This window comes from Colletes latitarsis, chromosome 13 (genome assembly GCF_051014445.1).
Source record: "Colletes latitarsis isolate SP2378_abdomen chromosome 13, iyColLati1, whole genome shotgun sequence".
NCBI classification, from domain to species: domain Eukaryota; kingdom Metazoa; phylum Arthropoda; class Insecta; order Hymenoptera; family Colletidae; genus Colletes; species Colletes latitarsis.
In genome coordinates, this window is record NC_135146.1 from 9,289,742 (window position 1) to 9,304,223 (window position 14,482).

Here is a 14,482-nt window from a genome sequence, read left to right on the forward strand (position 1 = left end):
GCGAACATTACAGTATTATACTGGGTAAGATTAGAACAGTGATAAAATCGACAAAAATTGTAGTAATAGGAAACAGTATCGAATTATTACCCGTACATTTAGTCGTTTCCGTCTAAATTAGTGAATATTTACAATCTGAGGTTATCAAAAGTGTTGTAGCAATTTTTTAGGTTAGTATTTCAAAGTTCAACAACTTAATGACATTAAAATTAGATACAGTTTAGAGATACACTGGATGTAAACATTTACATTTAATATCTCTAAGCTGTTGGTATACTCCTACGTTGTATCATAGTAGAAGATTTACTAATAAAACTTTTCCTGTTTTCGTAATATTCGCGTGAAAGGTAATACTTAATATTGACAAATTTAGTTAATTCAATCATTTAATTAAAGTACGATGTCGTTTATGGTATATAATACGTAGCCGTTGATGGCGATGGCAATGGATACGTAACCGGTGATGAATTGGACGATGCGCCGGAGGTGTAGATCGAGGCGTCGTCTATGTCTGCTATACGACATATCGCCCTTCGAATTTCAGCTTTTAGCCGCCTTTTGTTTTCATTTGACCGTAAACTTCTCAATTCCATAGCTACATACTCGCCGAAGGTGTCGTAATCGTCCGGTTCTTTGGACAAAATTTGTACAGCATCCTTATAATTCTCCTCGTCCATCGATTTCGTCCGCTTCTTTCCTTTCTTCTGCTCTGATATTTCTATCATTTTCTCTTTGCTTTCTTCCTGCTCATGAGATGAACATTGATTGGACTCGTTTTCTCCTGATATTTGATCTTGTAATCCCTTGAAAATTAGTAGGAACCATTAAATTGATACTTGTGTATATCAGTCAGGAAATTATATCAAATCGAATATTATCAAAGGTATTGGTATCTTAAATTAATCAATTATACATTAAAGCATACGTTAAATTAATCCATTATTAACTCAAACCCCTTATCAACATGTGATATACAATTTCCAAATTACATTATGACTTATGATATTCGACGTAGGCATATATTCGATAGGTGATCGTTTGGTTAATCCTGGAATTAAAAATTTCAAGGACGAGAAGTAAGGCCAATTGCTGGTGTGTATCTCGTCTGTACCACTCTCGCTGTTCTTCTTCTTTATTCTATTCAATTCTTGCGATACCTGGAACAAAATTACCACTATAAAACTATAAACATACTCCTCGTACTTGTTATTAGGCTCACTTGATTCCTCAAATTGTGCAGTTTCCTACTTATCTCTTCCGTTGTTGTGTTGAACCTGTTTGCAATATCAGAAATTATTTTAATCTTCTTCTCTCGCTTCCTGCACCCCTCTTTGCAATTTTTATCCCAGAGCAGCGCATTCTTCTCATACAGATGAATCAGCTGAAATGTCTTTTCACGCGACCATGTGTACTTTGCCATTTCACAGTTTATAAAATTATTCGTTACCGCTTTCAACAATTTGAAAATTAATTAGATGCAAATAGACTTATATTAGAAACAGAATAATTATATACATCAGTTAGAGTTTCTTTTATTTGTGTTTTAGAAATTAGTAAAAGAAAATTATATTTCAGAAATTGAAGATTGGACATTTGAATTTGGCGGGAAGCATGCGACGGAAGGGTGGGGGAAGTGGTGGGTGGTTAGAGACTATATGGCTAATTAAGGTTCCAAAGCAGTGGCGATCGGCCGAATATTTTCAGAAGGTATGTTTTTTTGCTATTTGTTTGTTATTTCGTAATTTCTATTCGCTTCGGTTATTTACGATTCCAAGATTATTCGAAATTCAGTTGTTCTCTCGAGAGCAACTGTCACACGCGTATTCACTCGAAAGTTGACTTTTAAGTTGCTATCGAGAGCAGGTTGGACAACTGTCCGAGAGCAACTATGGGAGAGTACAGTTGATCGAAACGATCCTCTTCCTATCAATACGAACGCACGAGAAGCTCGAGGCTCTTGATTGGTCAGGCAAAATTAACCCATCCGCGATGTACCAATTGTGTGTAGTCCACGCTTGCATCTTTGCATGCATGGCTAGAATCGTTTCAAGCAATTGTAAACATGATCGTGAAACAATCTACTCGAGAGCGCTGCTTAGATTAAAGACGATGTTTTTGAGCGGATATTTAGTTCATGGAATGAAATTAATCAAAGTCATAAAAACAAATTTTCTTTTTTTATTTCTTTGTTTATATAGAATTAGATTAAACGTAATAAAATATTTCATTACAGGTATAAACTGATGGGGTAGAAAATGGATGTAATAAAAAAAGAGTTGCTGGTCCCAGCAAAATACATGAAAGCAACAGATGGCAGGATCTGTTTGACTGTTCACAAAAACTGGATGACCAGTTTACTTACGTTAGGTCCAATTTTATTTATTAATCATGAACGATTGACAGAAGATGAAATCGCAGCACAACCTTTGCTTGAAGAGTTGGGACCAAGCTGGATAAGAGTGTATGTCAAAGTATGTTCAAAATTATTATACGATATTGTAATAAAATAAGTATGTGAATATAAGTAAAAATGTGATTTTTAGGTTTACGAGAAACAGCACAAAAACGCTGTTCCACTTCCTAGAGGAAGGCATACGACCAATGGAAATACTCAAGCAGACTTAACATTTTCACAATTATTACATTATGTTATGGAAACAAATAATCGGAACCTGTGGAAGGACTGTTACAAAAAATATTACAGTATGTATTTCCAAATAAGTATGTGTCATATAATTTATTACTTTATCATAAAAGTAAATATAAATAGAATGTATGTGCGAATAATAGATCCGTGGAATTGCATAGATCATAAAGATCAATGCAACATAACTGCCAATGTAAGTGCTACGTCAATCATGCAAGAGGTATTACAGAAAATGTACGGTTGTACATTAGCGCAAGTTAAAAATGGGTCTGTTGTATCCATACTACCTGGCGTTTCGATTGAAGTGCATTGCAATCTCCTTCCAATATTTTTTGCTGTCGAAACGACCTCTGCTTTTGTAACATTGTATGAACAGACTGCAGAATATTCTCTTCGCGAGTAAGTTGTACAAGTTTTTATTAAATTCTGATTACTGATACTGATATTCATTCAACGAGATTTTTCTATTATTAAAGGTGTGTAATGTACAGTCCAGCTGCATTGAATATGAGTCACGGAAAGGCGTTGTTTCTGATATATCAATTATTACAACTGTGCAGAGACTTGCATGATCGTGGCTTAGTTTTGGGCGAAGTCACTCTCAGCGATATACTATTGATGGACAATTTCACCATTCAGGTTTATAATACTTTACTATAAATAAAGGGTAGCTGAATAAGGGGGTCAAATGTGCCCTCGAAACTAATTTGATATAGGATGGATCCATCAATAGAGCATCAGAATCAAACATTCTGTGCCAAGTTTAGGGAAAAGGGAAAATACCCTTCCGAACAAGATAGAGGGTTGAAACTTGGCACAGAATGTTTGATTTTGATTCTCTACCGATGGATCCATCGTAAGTCAAATTTGGTTCAAGGGCACATTTGACCCCCTTATTCAGTTATACCCTTTCGTTGATTAAGTTTTCCATTGAAATTTTAATATGTTTCTTTAATAGGTTCTGCCAAAACTGACTGACAATTTGTATATAAAACCTGAAAATGATCTTGGCAAAGTTTTCGTTGGTCAAGAACCCAGAGGGAAGAATTCTGGTGGATATAAAAAAGTTGCCGACATGATTTCATTGAGCACCACATTGCAAGGAACACACGAATTCGGGAAGAACGAAAACATTGAAAAATTGTGTGAAATGTGGGTGTACAACTGTATCAGTAATTATGATTATTTGACTGCATTGAATAATATGGCTGGAAGAAGGTATGGAGATCCAAGTTGTCATCACGTAATGCCTTGGGTCACAGATTTCACATCACGATGCGGTGGTAATTGGAGGGATTTAACGAAATCCAAGTTTCGATTGAATAAGGGTGACAGACAGCTAGATTTAACTTTCGATTCGCAATCTGTGGAAGTACGTATTGGAAAATATTCATAAATGTCTTTAGAAACATAATAATCGTATAATTTAGATTAATGTATCAATATTTTTAGGTCGGACACCATGTTTCCGATGTATTGTCTGAAATTACGTACTACGTATATCTATCGAGGCGTTACAATAAATCTGTTCTTTGCAAACACGTACGACCTCAGTGGGTCCCCGGAGAATACCCAGCATCTATTCAGAGACTACACGACTGGAGTCCAGACGAATGTGTGCCACAATTCTTTACGGATCCTAGTGTTTTTAAGGCGAGACAGAAATAAATTAAAATACTGTATGCATTGAATATAAAAGTTCTTACGATTTATTATTTACACAGTCTATTCACGAGGATTTGCCTGATTTGGAGATTCCTGCCTGGGCAACATCTCCAGAGGACTTTATCGAAAAGCATAGAGAGGCTTTAGAAAGCTTTTACGTATCCGAAAGATTGCATCATTGGATAGATTTGACTTTTGGTTACAAGTATATATTATTCAAGGGTACAATTATTCTTTCAGATTTCTGAATGTCATACTCTACAGAAGCAAAACCAGATTGTGAGGTGTACTCGTCGTGTAAAAGAAAGTTCAAGAATTTAAATCAAGGGTCGATGTTCAAATATTGTGTTTTCTTTGCACTGATTTGCTTCTTTGCTTGCTTCATTTTCATTTTCACAATCTGATTTTACTCGCACACATAAGCGATAAACATTAGAGAACAATGGAAAGAAAACGTATTTATTTTAAGTAAAACAATGTGCGATTTTAATTCTATAGTGTTTATTGTTTACGAGAACAAATTCTGGTCTAAATTATAACATTTAGAAATGCAGAAGATTACTTGTAAAATCCAATATTATTTCTCTCGCACTATTATTAAACGATATTGATTAATATTGTTCTTATTTCATAGATTGTCCGGATCAGCAGCGGTGAAGTCAAAGAACGTTTGCTTGCACCTTGTTGACAACCATACAAGCTTAACAAATTCAGGTGTTGTTCAACTCTTCACGCAACCGCATCCTCAGAAAATAGTTCCATCGCTTTATTGGTGCAAGATTCCACCATGGTTGCGCTCATCCTTCGTAGTCAGTAAATACAGTACGTTTATGAACTTTTTAATGATCCAATGAGATCTATTTCCAATCTCTAATCACGCTGTTTGTAACAGGAAACGATCAATCTGGAAATAGAGCCAGCGACGACGAAGGCCACAGTTCTGGATTCGAAGAAGAAGAGTTACCAGTTTCAATTTTAAATGCATCCAGATCATCGCCTCTAGTTTTAAGTCGTCTGTTAAGTCGTTCCAGAGGATCTTTACTTTCTACGGAAGATGTCAAGCAAGATAAGTCCATAAATCAGACGATTACACTCCCGAAAGATTATAATCCAGCCACAGCAATTATGCAAGTGGAAACTATGCACACGTTTGTAAATAAAGTCAGCTCGCAGGTTTACAAGCCAGAAATCGAACTCCACGAGTCATCCACAAATTACAAACAGATCGTGGCCAGCGGCCGTATAAAAGAACAGCAAATACTTGGTTGTCTGATCGTGGAAATATTTCTTTCAAGCAAATTTCGAGCGACTTGGAACATGGAGAAAGTATCGTTCACCAAAAGACTCAGTACTTGTTTGAATATTTTGAAAATGTCTGCCGATAGTTTGCCTAAATGTGTGAGAAATGCAGTTGCTCTGTTGCTGCAGGTCGATATCATTCCGAAAAGTTACAACATCGACAATATTGAAGTAAGTATCGCTTCAAATGAGAATTTGTAATTGTTTAAAAATTGTTCTATCTGTAAGATGAGACTTTGAATTACAAATTTCTCTTTCTGATCAATTTTTTGAAATGTCTAGGGATTACTTCTGGGTCGTCGATCGCTATTCAACACATCTAATCATTGTACAATATTTTAGGTAACCGATACACCATTTCGTTATCCAACAATTACACATATGGGTCTACCGCCACCATCTGCCCACCAGTTTCTGCAACCAATGCTCTCCGGGAATCTATTTCCATTCTCCAAGTATTACAAGTATCTGTTCAACATCGTAGAAATGTTGCAAGAATACAACAGCATAGCACGCGAGTTAAATTTCATAATAAAGTCCGAAGAGGACACAGATATTGCGCTGAAAACGAAAACAAGATTCCTTTGCAAAATCAGCGAATGTAAAGTAAAAGCAATTGCTAGGGAATTGGAGCGTTTACTGTCCCATGCTGGAGTTGCAAGAGAAGCCAGCTTAGAATTGATAGTTCCATACATACAGCAAATAATGGAAGAACGCTATAGCGCAGTCTTAGCTGCTTGGTACTTGTTTGATCCCATCGCAAAGTGAGTTGCAATTCACAAATTGTGCAAGCTTTATAGTAATCTAATTAAGTTCTCAATATTCCGCTGAGTATAATTCATTCTTTCAGAGCATTGGGTCCCAAAGACACTGCAGAAATATTTCTTTCGCCCATTATGAAGCTGTACGAGAATGGTTCCTTCATGGACAATTCGTTTTACGCTGACACGCTCTCTTCGGGGCTGGTTGCAAAATTTAGAACCACTCGTTTGTACCACAGGAACTTCCTGCTAAAGCTTACAGTGAGATTGGGTCTTCGAAGGTTTCTGGACAATTTCATTGCGCCTCTTGTAGAAGCTGTCGGGGGATACAGAGACTATGAAGGATGTTCTACTTACTCCCACAAGACTCGCAATCTTAAGTAAGGAAACGTTTGTTAAATTGGGTGGATGAATTGTGTGATACTGCAGGTTTGAGTAGAATACTGTACTGACAAGGGAACATCTCGAACTGAGACACTCCGATTTTGATGAAACTTTGCATAAACATTTATTAGACCTATCTGAGAAGACAGGTGTAATTCGTTCGTGCCTGTTTTGCACTTTGAGAGAGATATCAACCCTTTTATCCCAACTGCCCTTTCTATGCACTTGCTTATAAGTTGTAAACAACAGAAGATATCAAAAAATAGTTGAAATAGAAGTTATACTGTTTCTTGAGGTCTATAAAGCTGCGTGTAAATTTTGTTGAAAAAATCATTCTTTCTTTTTGCAAAATTGAATTCCCCCTTCCCTTATTTTTCGAAAAACTATCGCTTTTTCTAATCGATAAAGGCGTCTATTTATGGTGGAGTAGACCAGGTAAATGGAAACTTGTTAAAGTATTAGGGTGTCCCATAAGTTTCTTCCGCGCTACGCTATGAATGACTCTAGCTGACTATGTTTATACTATAAACATGCAGACTTATCTCTTAGCCGTTTATGGCATCGGTTTCAGTCGTCCCAGAGCTCTTTCAAAGTACGTTTCGTTGGTGACAAAGTCACTTTTAAAATTTTTTTTTATTTCCAGGGGTATGTGTATTCATCGAAAATGATTGTAATTGGGTCCCGCAACCAAAAATAATTTTTTCAGAATGATTTGAAATTTCTTAATTTAATTTTTTAATAACTTTTCAATGAAGCCTCAGTTAAGAAATTGATATTCTTGATTTTCGTCTTATTTTGGCCTCTAGAAAATTTTGTCTAGGGTTGGCCGAACATCCTGTATGTAATATTATATTACAATAACAATTAATGTTAGAATAAGCGATGTATAGGTGTTGATTTGATGGTATAACTTCTATTTCAACTATTTTTTTATATCTTTTGTTGTTTACGACTTATAAGCACATACATAGAAAGGGCGATTGGGATAAAAGGGTTGATATCTCCCTCAAAGTGCAAAACAGACACGAACGAATTACACCAGGCTTCTTAGATAGGTCTAATAAATATTTATGCAAAGTTTCATCAAAATCGGAGTGTCTCAGTTGCCCCCCTGTGAGTGTAACTGAGACACATCTAAACTAAGCATAAGGAACATAAATGAATCTAGTGTACGACAAAGAATGAACTTTATCATTGCATAATTATAATACGGTTATGTAATATCATTGAGGTATATTTTATAAAAATGAATATATATATAACAAAATTTTTATTAGAGCCAGTTATCTACTCATATGACTAATTGTCTTGCCTTCCTCTTCGAAACACTGGAAAATTTAGATACAGTTTAGTTATGCATCTTAATATTGCTTTTACGAACAATTGTCTGAATTATTTTACTGTATTTTAAAGGAGCTGTGATTTGAATGAAATTTGCAATGAAGGTGAAGGAATCCTGTCACCGTTGGATGAAGATTCCTCCGCAGACTCAGAGCAGATTTCCTTGTCGCCAGGACCTGTAGCCAGCGACTATGCACACAATGTGAATTCGAATGACAACGATGTCGAAGGTAATCTCCAAGAAGACAATCTCACACATCCATAATATCGAATGATTTTTAATCGAAAAACCTATTTCAGAAGTGTTCACAATGGAGGCGGAGGACAGTTCTTGGATTCCCTTGAACTCAGGTACTTTGTACGACATTGACTTGCACATAGATTTGAATTTGACTCTCAACGATGATGTAAATGAAGAAGGAAGCTCTCCATTGAGATCGGTTAAGTCTCCAATGATTCCCATACCAAAGACATCGAACTCTCCAAACAAATTGACAACAGAATTCAGTAACATTGATTGCAACGTAGGAAGCAAAACTTCTAACGAAGAATTCTTGTACAACGATACTTATGCTGGAATTAATGATTTTGGAAACATATTTGAGAAAATCTCCAATGTCGAGGAACAGAATTCCAGCGTATTGCAGGCAGATGATAGTAAATCTGATACTGTGATCCATCAAGACCACACGGATCATATTTATCAGAAATTTGGATCGAACGAGTGCACGACTTCTGAGATGAGCGCAGGATCTGTTACTTGGTTGTCTCATCGACTCGGACCAGTTCTTACGGCTCGATATCTATCCAGGAATTTATTGCGAATGCTTGCGCTATGTTACACTGGAAAAGAAAACTTAACAATAATCGATGATGTTTCGACATCCATGCAAGGCATTACCTGGAACAAAAAGGTTTTAGTCGGAGACCGTAATGCTGTAAAAGTTCTGGAATGCCTCGCAGCCATTGCAGGTATTATTTATTCAAAGAAAAGTAATTAAACGGTATAAACTCAGACCGTGAAAGCCTTGAAGGGTACAGCCGAATAAGGGGGTCAGTCAAATGTGCCCTTGAACCAAATTTGACATGATAGATCCATCGATAGAGTTCTATTTCAAGTTTCAACTCTATATCTTGTTCGAAAGGATAGTTATAGGGAAAATTTGGATTATCGAATTTGTGCCTGTTTTCTGTATTTAATCGAGTATGAAAATTACGTAAAAAATCTGGTACACTGTGATTGTAATTTTCTTTGATTTTTCAATTCCAAGTTTTGGGCGTGAAAAATTAAAAACGCAGAAAAATACCGATTTTGTATTCAAAGTATAAGTTTGTGTTCAAAGTAAAAATCTGTTTTTGATTTTTACTACTATGATGCACCCTGCCAAAAAATTTGAAAAAATTCAGGGACATAAACAATGACAATAAGCATTTACAATAATTATATAAATCTAACGTCTCGAAAGCTTCAGTACGAAATCGGTATTTTTTTGCGTTTTTAATTTTTCACGCCCAAAATTTGGAATTGAAAAATCGAAAAAAATTCTGGAACACGTATCTCGATATCCACAATGCACCAGATTTTTTACGTAATTTTTGTAGTCGATTAAATACTGAAAACAGGCACAAATTCGATAATCTGAATTTTCCCTATAACTACCCTTTCAAACAAAATAGAGAGTTGAAACTTGAAACAGAATATTTGATTCTGGTGCTCTATCGATGGATCATCATGTCAAATTTAGTTCAAGGGCGCGTTTGACCTTATTTGGGTATATCCTTTTATATTAAACGGTATAATTGATAATTAATCCAGTAAAATTGAACAATTCCACAGGTCTATATGGAGAACAGATTATAATATTGCAGTATTTTGCACACATGGTCGAACTATTAGCTCTTTGCAAGAGAAAATTGACACAGAATTTAGAGGGTGGACTCATTTCGTGCTTGACTCTCTTGAATTACATTACGACATACCTGAACGATGCAACATTGATGGATGTGTTTCACGTAAGATCGTTCGATGGCTTCCTAACGCTGAAAACTGTACGTTTATAGTAAAAGAGCTAATTTCTAACAATAGGAACTGATCGTCAAAGCAATACTGCATCCTACGGTTCGAATACTATCGTCAACGAGGTTTACTTTTCCTAACGGAATCGTAGCACGTTCTGTGTTAGCAGAAAAATGTTTAGAGACTATGTTCGTGTTCAGTTTACGATTAGGGAATGTTATCGTGAAGAATCATTTAGCCGTACCAATCCAAAGATTTTTCTTGACGTTCGATAAATCGTTTAGTCAGACTGTTGGTAATTTGAAGTGTGAAATTAATCAAAAAATTGGGGAACACTTTGCGAGGTAATTTTGAAAAGTTTGTAACGTTATTATAGAAATATACAGGGTGTTCGGTCACCCCTGGGAAAAATTTTAATAGGGGATTCTAGAGGCCAAAATAAGATGAAAATCAAGAATACCAATTTGTTGATGGAGGCTTCGTTAAAAAGTTATTAACAATTAAATTCAAAAATTTCAAATCGTTCTAAAAAAAATGTTGTTAGCTGTGGGGGTCAATTACAATCATTTTTGGTGAATAGATATACCCCCGAAATCCTGCGCATTTTCTAGAAAAAATTCAGTACGGGTGAAACTTTAAACGTTAATAACTTTTTAATGAAGCTTTAATTAACAAATTGGTATTCTTGATTTTCGTTTTATTTTGGCCTCTAGAATACCCCATTAAAATTTTCCCCAGGGGTGGCTGAACACCCTGTAAAATACGATTAGAAATTGTAAGTTTGTATTTGAGCAGGACAAAGTCTTCAAACGAAGATAATAGAGATGTCCAAGGACTTCAACCGAATTTCAACGTAGACGTTGCTGATTCCTACTCTCCACCTGTGGTAGAAAATTTGGATACAGTGGACCCTCAAAAGGATAAAGTAAACGAAAATGGATATCGAGAAAATTTATGTTATTATTTACTAGATTCGATCGACAGTGTTTAGAAACGAAAGTTTGATCTGTTTTCAGGCACTTGACGAACTCAGAGCCGTATTCACAACCGAGTTCGCTCACAAAGCATACATGCTCTTCTACAAATGCATCGACAACGAAGTGATGGAACAGATACTTAAAAACTACGAACATATCCATCATTTATGCCACAAATATGAACAGGAGACTAAAATTACTTCGTCGAATGTTGGTACGTTGGTTTTTATCATTTTAATTTGGAATTGTAAATTACTCATAAAGTAGTCAATATGTAAAAGAAGGTTCAGGAATTTAAATTTAAGTTATCGTTACGTATCGTTCAACGCAGGAAAAAGTAAATACGTTGCAAATGTTTTTATGAACGTAATAAAAATAGGAGACAACGTAAACTAGGGTAAAACTCAGTTTCTCAGTCTTAAAAAATAGAATCCTTACAGTTATAATTAAAAATACCTTTTCGTTTTCGAGAGGAATAGTCTCTTTCGATAAGAAAAATGATCAGACTATGTAGTGTTTCAAATAAAGTTCAAAAATTGTACAATTTCAAATCATTTTTCAATCATTGAATAGTTAATTGAATATAGATTAAAACGAAACACCCTGTAAGCGATGCTTATTGCATGTATTTATTATTTCCTTCGACTTTGTTTAAAGATGCCAGCAAACATAATACTCCGTACAACAACAACTATAATGCAATGGAAAGTACCGGAACAGCTCACAAGGATGTCTCGAATTTTGGAAATATATCGGTGGTGGGCAATAGATTCGCAGTACAAAAGAATGATGCTGGGGACTGTACAACGTCAGAAAATACAGTTAACAATCGTGAAACCAGTTCTACGTACATTGGAAGACAATTGCGAGGGAATTGGCTAGCATATTGGGAACATGAAATTGGAAGATCAGATAAAGACGTAGCATTTAACATAAAGCAAATAAAGCTTCAAACGTTCAATGGTCATACCAACAGTATTAGATGTCTCTACGTATTGGATAACGAGAATAGTTTTATAAGCGGCGGAAGAGATAAGACTGTAAAATTATGGAGCTTGAGAAGCCAGGTAATATATCGTCCTTCCACGAGAAGGCATAGCGCGTTTATGCCCCCACTCTTGCTGCAGTCCGCTGATTGGCTGTCACCGATCACCGTTTTCGACCAATATCTGTAAGTCAGCGGACTGCAACAGGAGTGGGGATGTAAACACGCTATGCCTTCTCGTGGAAAGGCGATACTTATGCCCTAAACCTAATAGTTCAAGAGTTATAATACCTTAAAATTTACTTAATTATTTCACTTTAGACTGTTATAATTCTTGAACTATTGGTCCAAAACATTTTGTAATATCATCAGCGATTTTAAAGATATTCTCGAGAGAGTCATAACGTGTTTACATTCCCACTCTTGCTGCAGTGCGCTGATTGGCTGTCACCGATCACCGTTTTCGACCAATACCTGTGAGTCAGCGGATTGCAACAGGAGTGGGAATGTAAACACACAGTGCGCTGTGCCTTCTTCTCGTGGAAGGACGTCCTTAATTTTTTCTGCATGACGTACAACAAACTGTCCATAAATACTTCGTTAAGAAGTCGTAAAACGAATACATAAAACACGATAGCGCTGTTTCTCTTGATTCGATAGAAGACTATGAACTTAATTTCAGTTTCGTATCATCTTGCAAAGCAAAACATCAGGAGTCTATTGTACTATCTTAACGAAGGGATATCCTAACGATACATTGAAGACGAAGTAATTTTTAAACGTTGCGTTCTGTCGACAGGGCGATGGGAACACAGTTTCGTCTTGTCAGTACACATACACCGGACACAAGAAATCCATTCTTGCGCTGACGTTCTTAGAATCCTTGAGATATGTGGTTACCTGCGATGGAACGATCCATTGCTGGGATCCTTTCATGGGTTCGCTCTTAGGGTGTCCAGAAAGCTCACGTCCTGTGCCTGTGAATACATTAACCGCAAGCCCTTCGCCCTGTACCACTCTGCTTGCTGGAACAACCGATATTACACTTAGAGTAATTGATTGCAGAACATTCCAGTACGTCAACGAAATGAAGGTATGGAATCATATTGGGCACAGCTTAGCTAAATATTTGGTAAATTAAGAAATATGAATTACATTTTAGGTATCCGTGAACCCGACAGGTTTGATTAGATGCATTGCAGTGGCACCCAGTGGTTACTGGGTGGCGTTGGGGCAGGCTTCAGGATTTTTAACAATTTTAGATACTCGTACAGGTCTCATAATTGCATCGTGGAAGGGACACGAATGCGAAGTAAGTATTGCATTCAGAAACGCAATGTTTAAGGCAATCTTGAAATCCTACAACTGCTGTTCTTTAAGATATTGCAATTGGAAGCGATAAACGAAACAACCATTGTTAGTTCTTCGCTGGATGAGACCATTGCTGTGTGGAGTGCGCTGGATGGAAAACTGAAATTCCATTTGAAGTAAGATATTTAATTGAATCGAAGTAATCTGCACTTAGGTTCCCCTCATAACGATTTGAAATGAAATAACTTTCTAATTATTTTTTTAAATTATCCCTCCACTTTTGTTTTCATAATCTGGTTTTTTCTCTTGATTTTGTTTGCGTCGAAAGTGAGAGCTTATAAAAACTTCAGAAATTAAGCGTAAAGTTTTCAACTTTAAAACAGTTTAAAACTTTCCAGGGGATCCACTGAACCAGTTCATTGCATGTCTACCTACGAACAAGAGTTAATAATAGGTACAACAGCAAATCGTGTGGGAGTTTACACATCAATAGAAACAACAGCTTCATTCTCATCGTCAAAGTTAAAATCAGATACCTTTAAAGGTCTTCTAACTACGATGGCTATTCTGCCTTTAAATCGACTGTTATTATTAGGCGCAGACAATGGTGGTATCACTTTAATTTGCTAATTTGCACATTTAAACAAACTCTTTCAACATGTAAATAAATTGAATTACGTAATTCTGCAATTCATAATTGCATACTACATGGTCTACTGTGGCACTTAACAGTTAACCATTTGTTCTACTGAAAAATGATATTAATAACAATTATTTATACAATATATGCTATTGAGTATTATTTTAACTATTTTCCAATGTTAATTAATAATTATTGCAAACCATAGGATTGAAAATGTGCATAAATTTGAAGAAGTTGAAAGTTTCTTTGAATTTCTAACAAGAACAAAGGTTGAAAATCACTTATTCGTTTCTTCGGTCTTGTCTTTTATACAGTACCTTTTTTTCTTATAAATTTCCATCTTTTTATAGCTGCTACTATCGTTTAGTCTCATTATAGTAGTTTATTGTTATCGTGGTATCAACGTCGCATTTGTTATTAGTAAATTACACGAAAAACACCATCAGAATCAC

At 35.9% G+C, this 14,482-nt stretch overlaps 2 protein-coding genes across 3 annotated transcripts; one reads left to right on the top strand and one right to left on the bottom strand.

Moving 5' to 3' along the window:
- The first annotated feature begins 40 nt into the window (after positions 1–40).
- Wdr81 (WD repeat domain 81) lies at positions 41–14,202 on the top strand. Its single transcript, XM_076780951.1, has 24 exons — positions 41–170; positions 1,576–1,707; positions 2,234–2,471; positions 2,544–2,703; positions 2,791–3,046; positions 3,124–3,286; positions 3,606–4,019; positions 4,100–4,300; positions 4,372–4,517; positions 4,947–5,134; positions 5,205–5,782; positions 5,954–6,375; positions 6,462–6,752; positions 8,170–8,327; positions 8,398–9,069; positions 9,935–10,110; positions 10,184–10,458; positions 10,910–11,039; positions 11,131–11,305; positions 11,749–12,158; positions 12,876–13,169; positions 13,239–13,388; positions 13,457–13,563; positions 13,786–14,202. The coding sequence occupies exons 3-24, from the start codon at positions 2,256–2,258 to the stop codon at positions 14,015–14,017; spliced, it is 5,814 nt and encodes a 1,937-aa protein (XP_076637066.1). The 5' UTR covers positions 41–170; positions 1,576–1,707; positions 2,234–2,255; the 3' UTR covers positions 14,018–14,202.
- Positions 164–1,880, bottom strand: LOC143349603 (uncharacterized). Of its 2 annotated transcripts, XM_076780958.1 has the most exons (4): positions 1,767–1,880; positions 1,220–1,449; positions 990–1,157; positions 164–803 (listed from the first exon to the last, which is right to left on the bottom strand). In XM_076780958.1, exons 2-4 carry the CDS (start codon positions 1,418–1,420, stop codon positions 408–410), a joined length of 765 nt encoding a protein of 254 aa, XP_076637073.1. In that variant the 5' UTR covers positions 1,421–1,449; positions 1,767–1,880; the 3' UTR covers positions 164–407. The 2 variants fall into 2 exon arrangements, with proteins under 2 accessions (XP_076637073.1, XP_076637074.1); XM_076780959.1 differs by lacking the exon at positions 1,767–1,880 and having other exon boundaries at positions 990–1,174; positions 1,249–1,582.
- Positions 14,203–14,482: the final 280 nt, after the last annotated feature.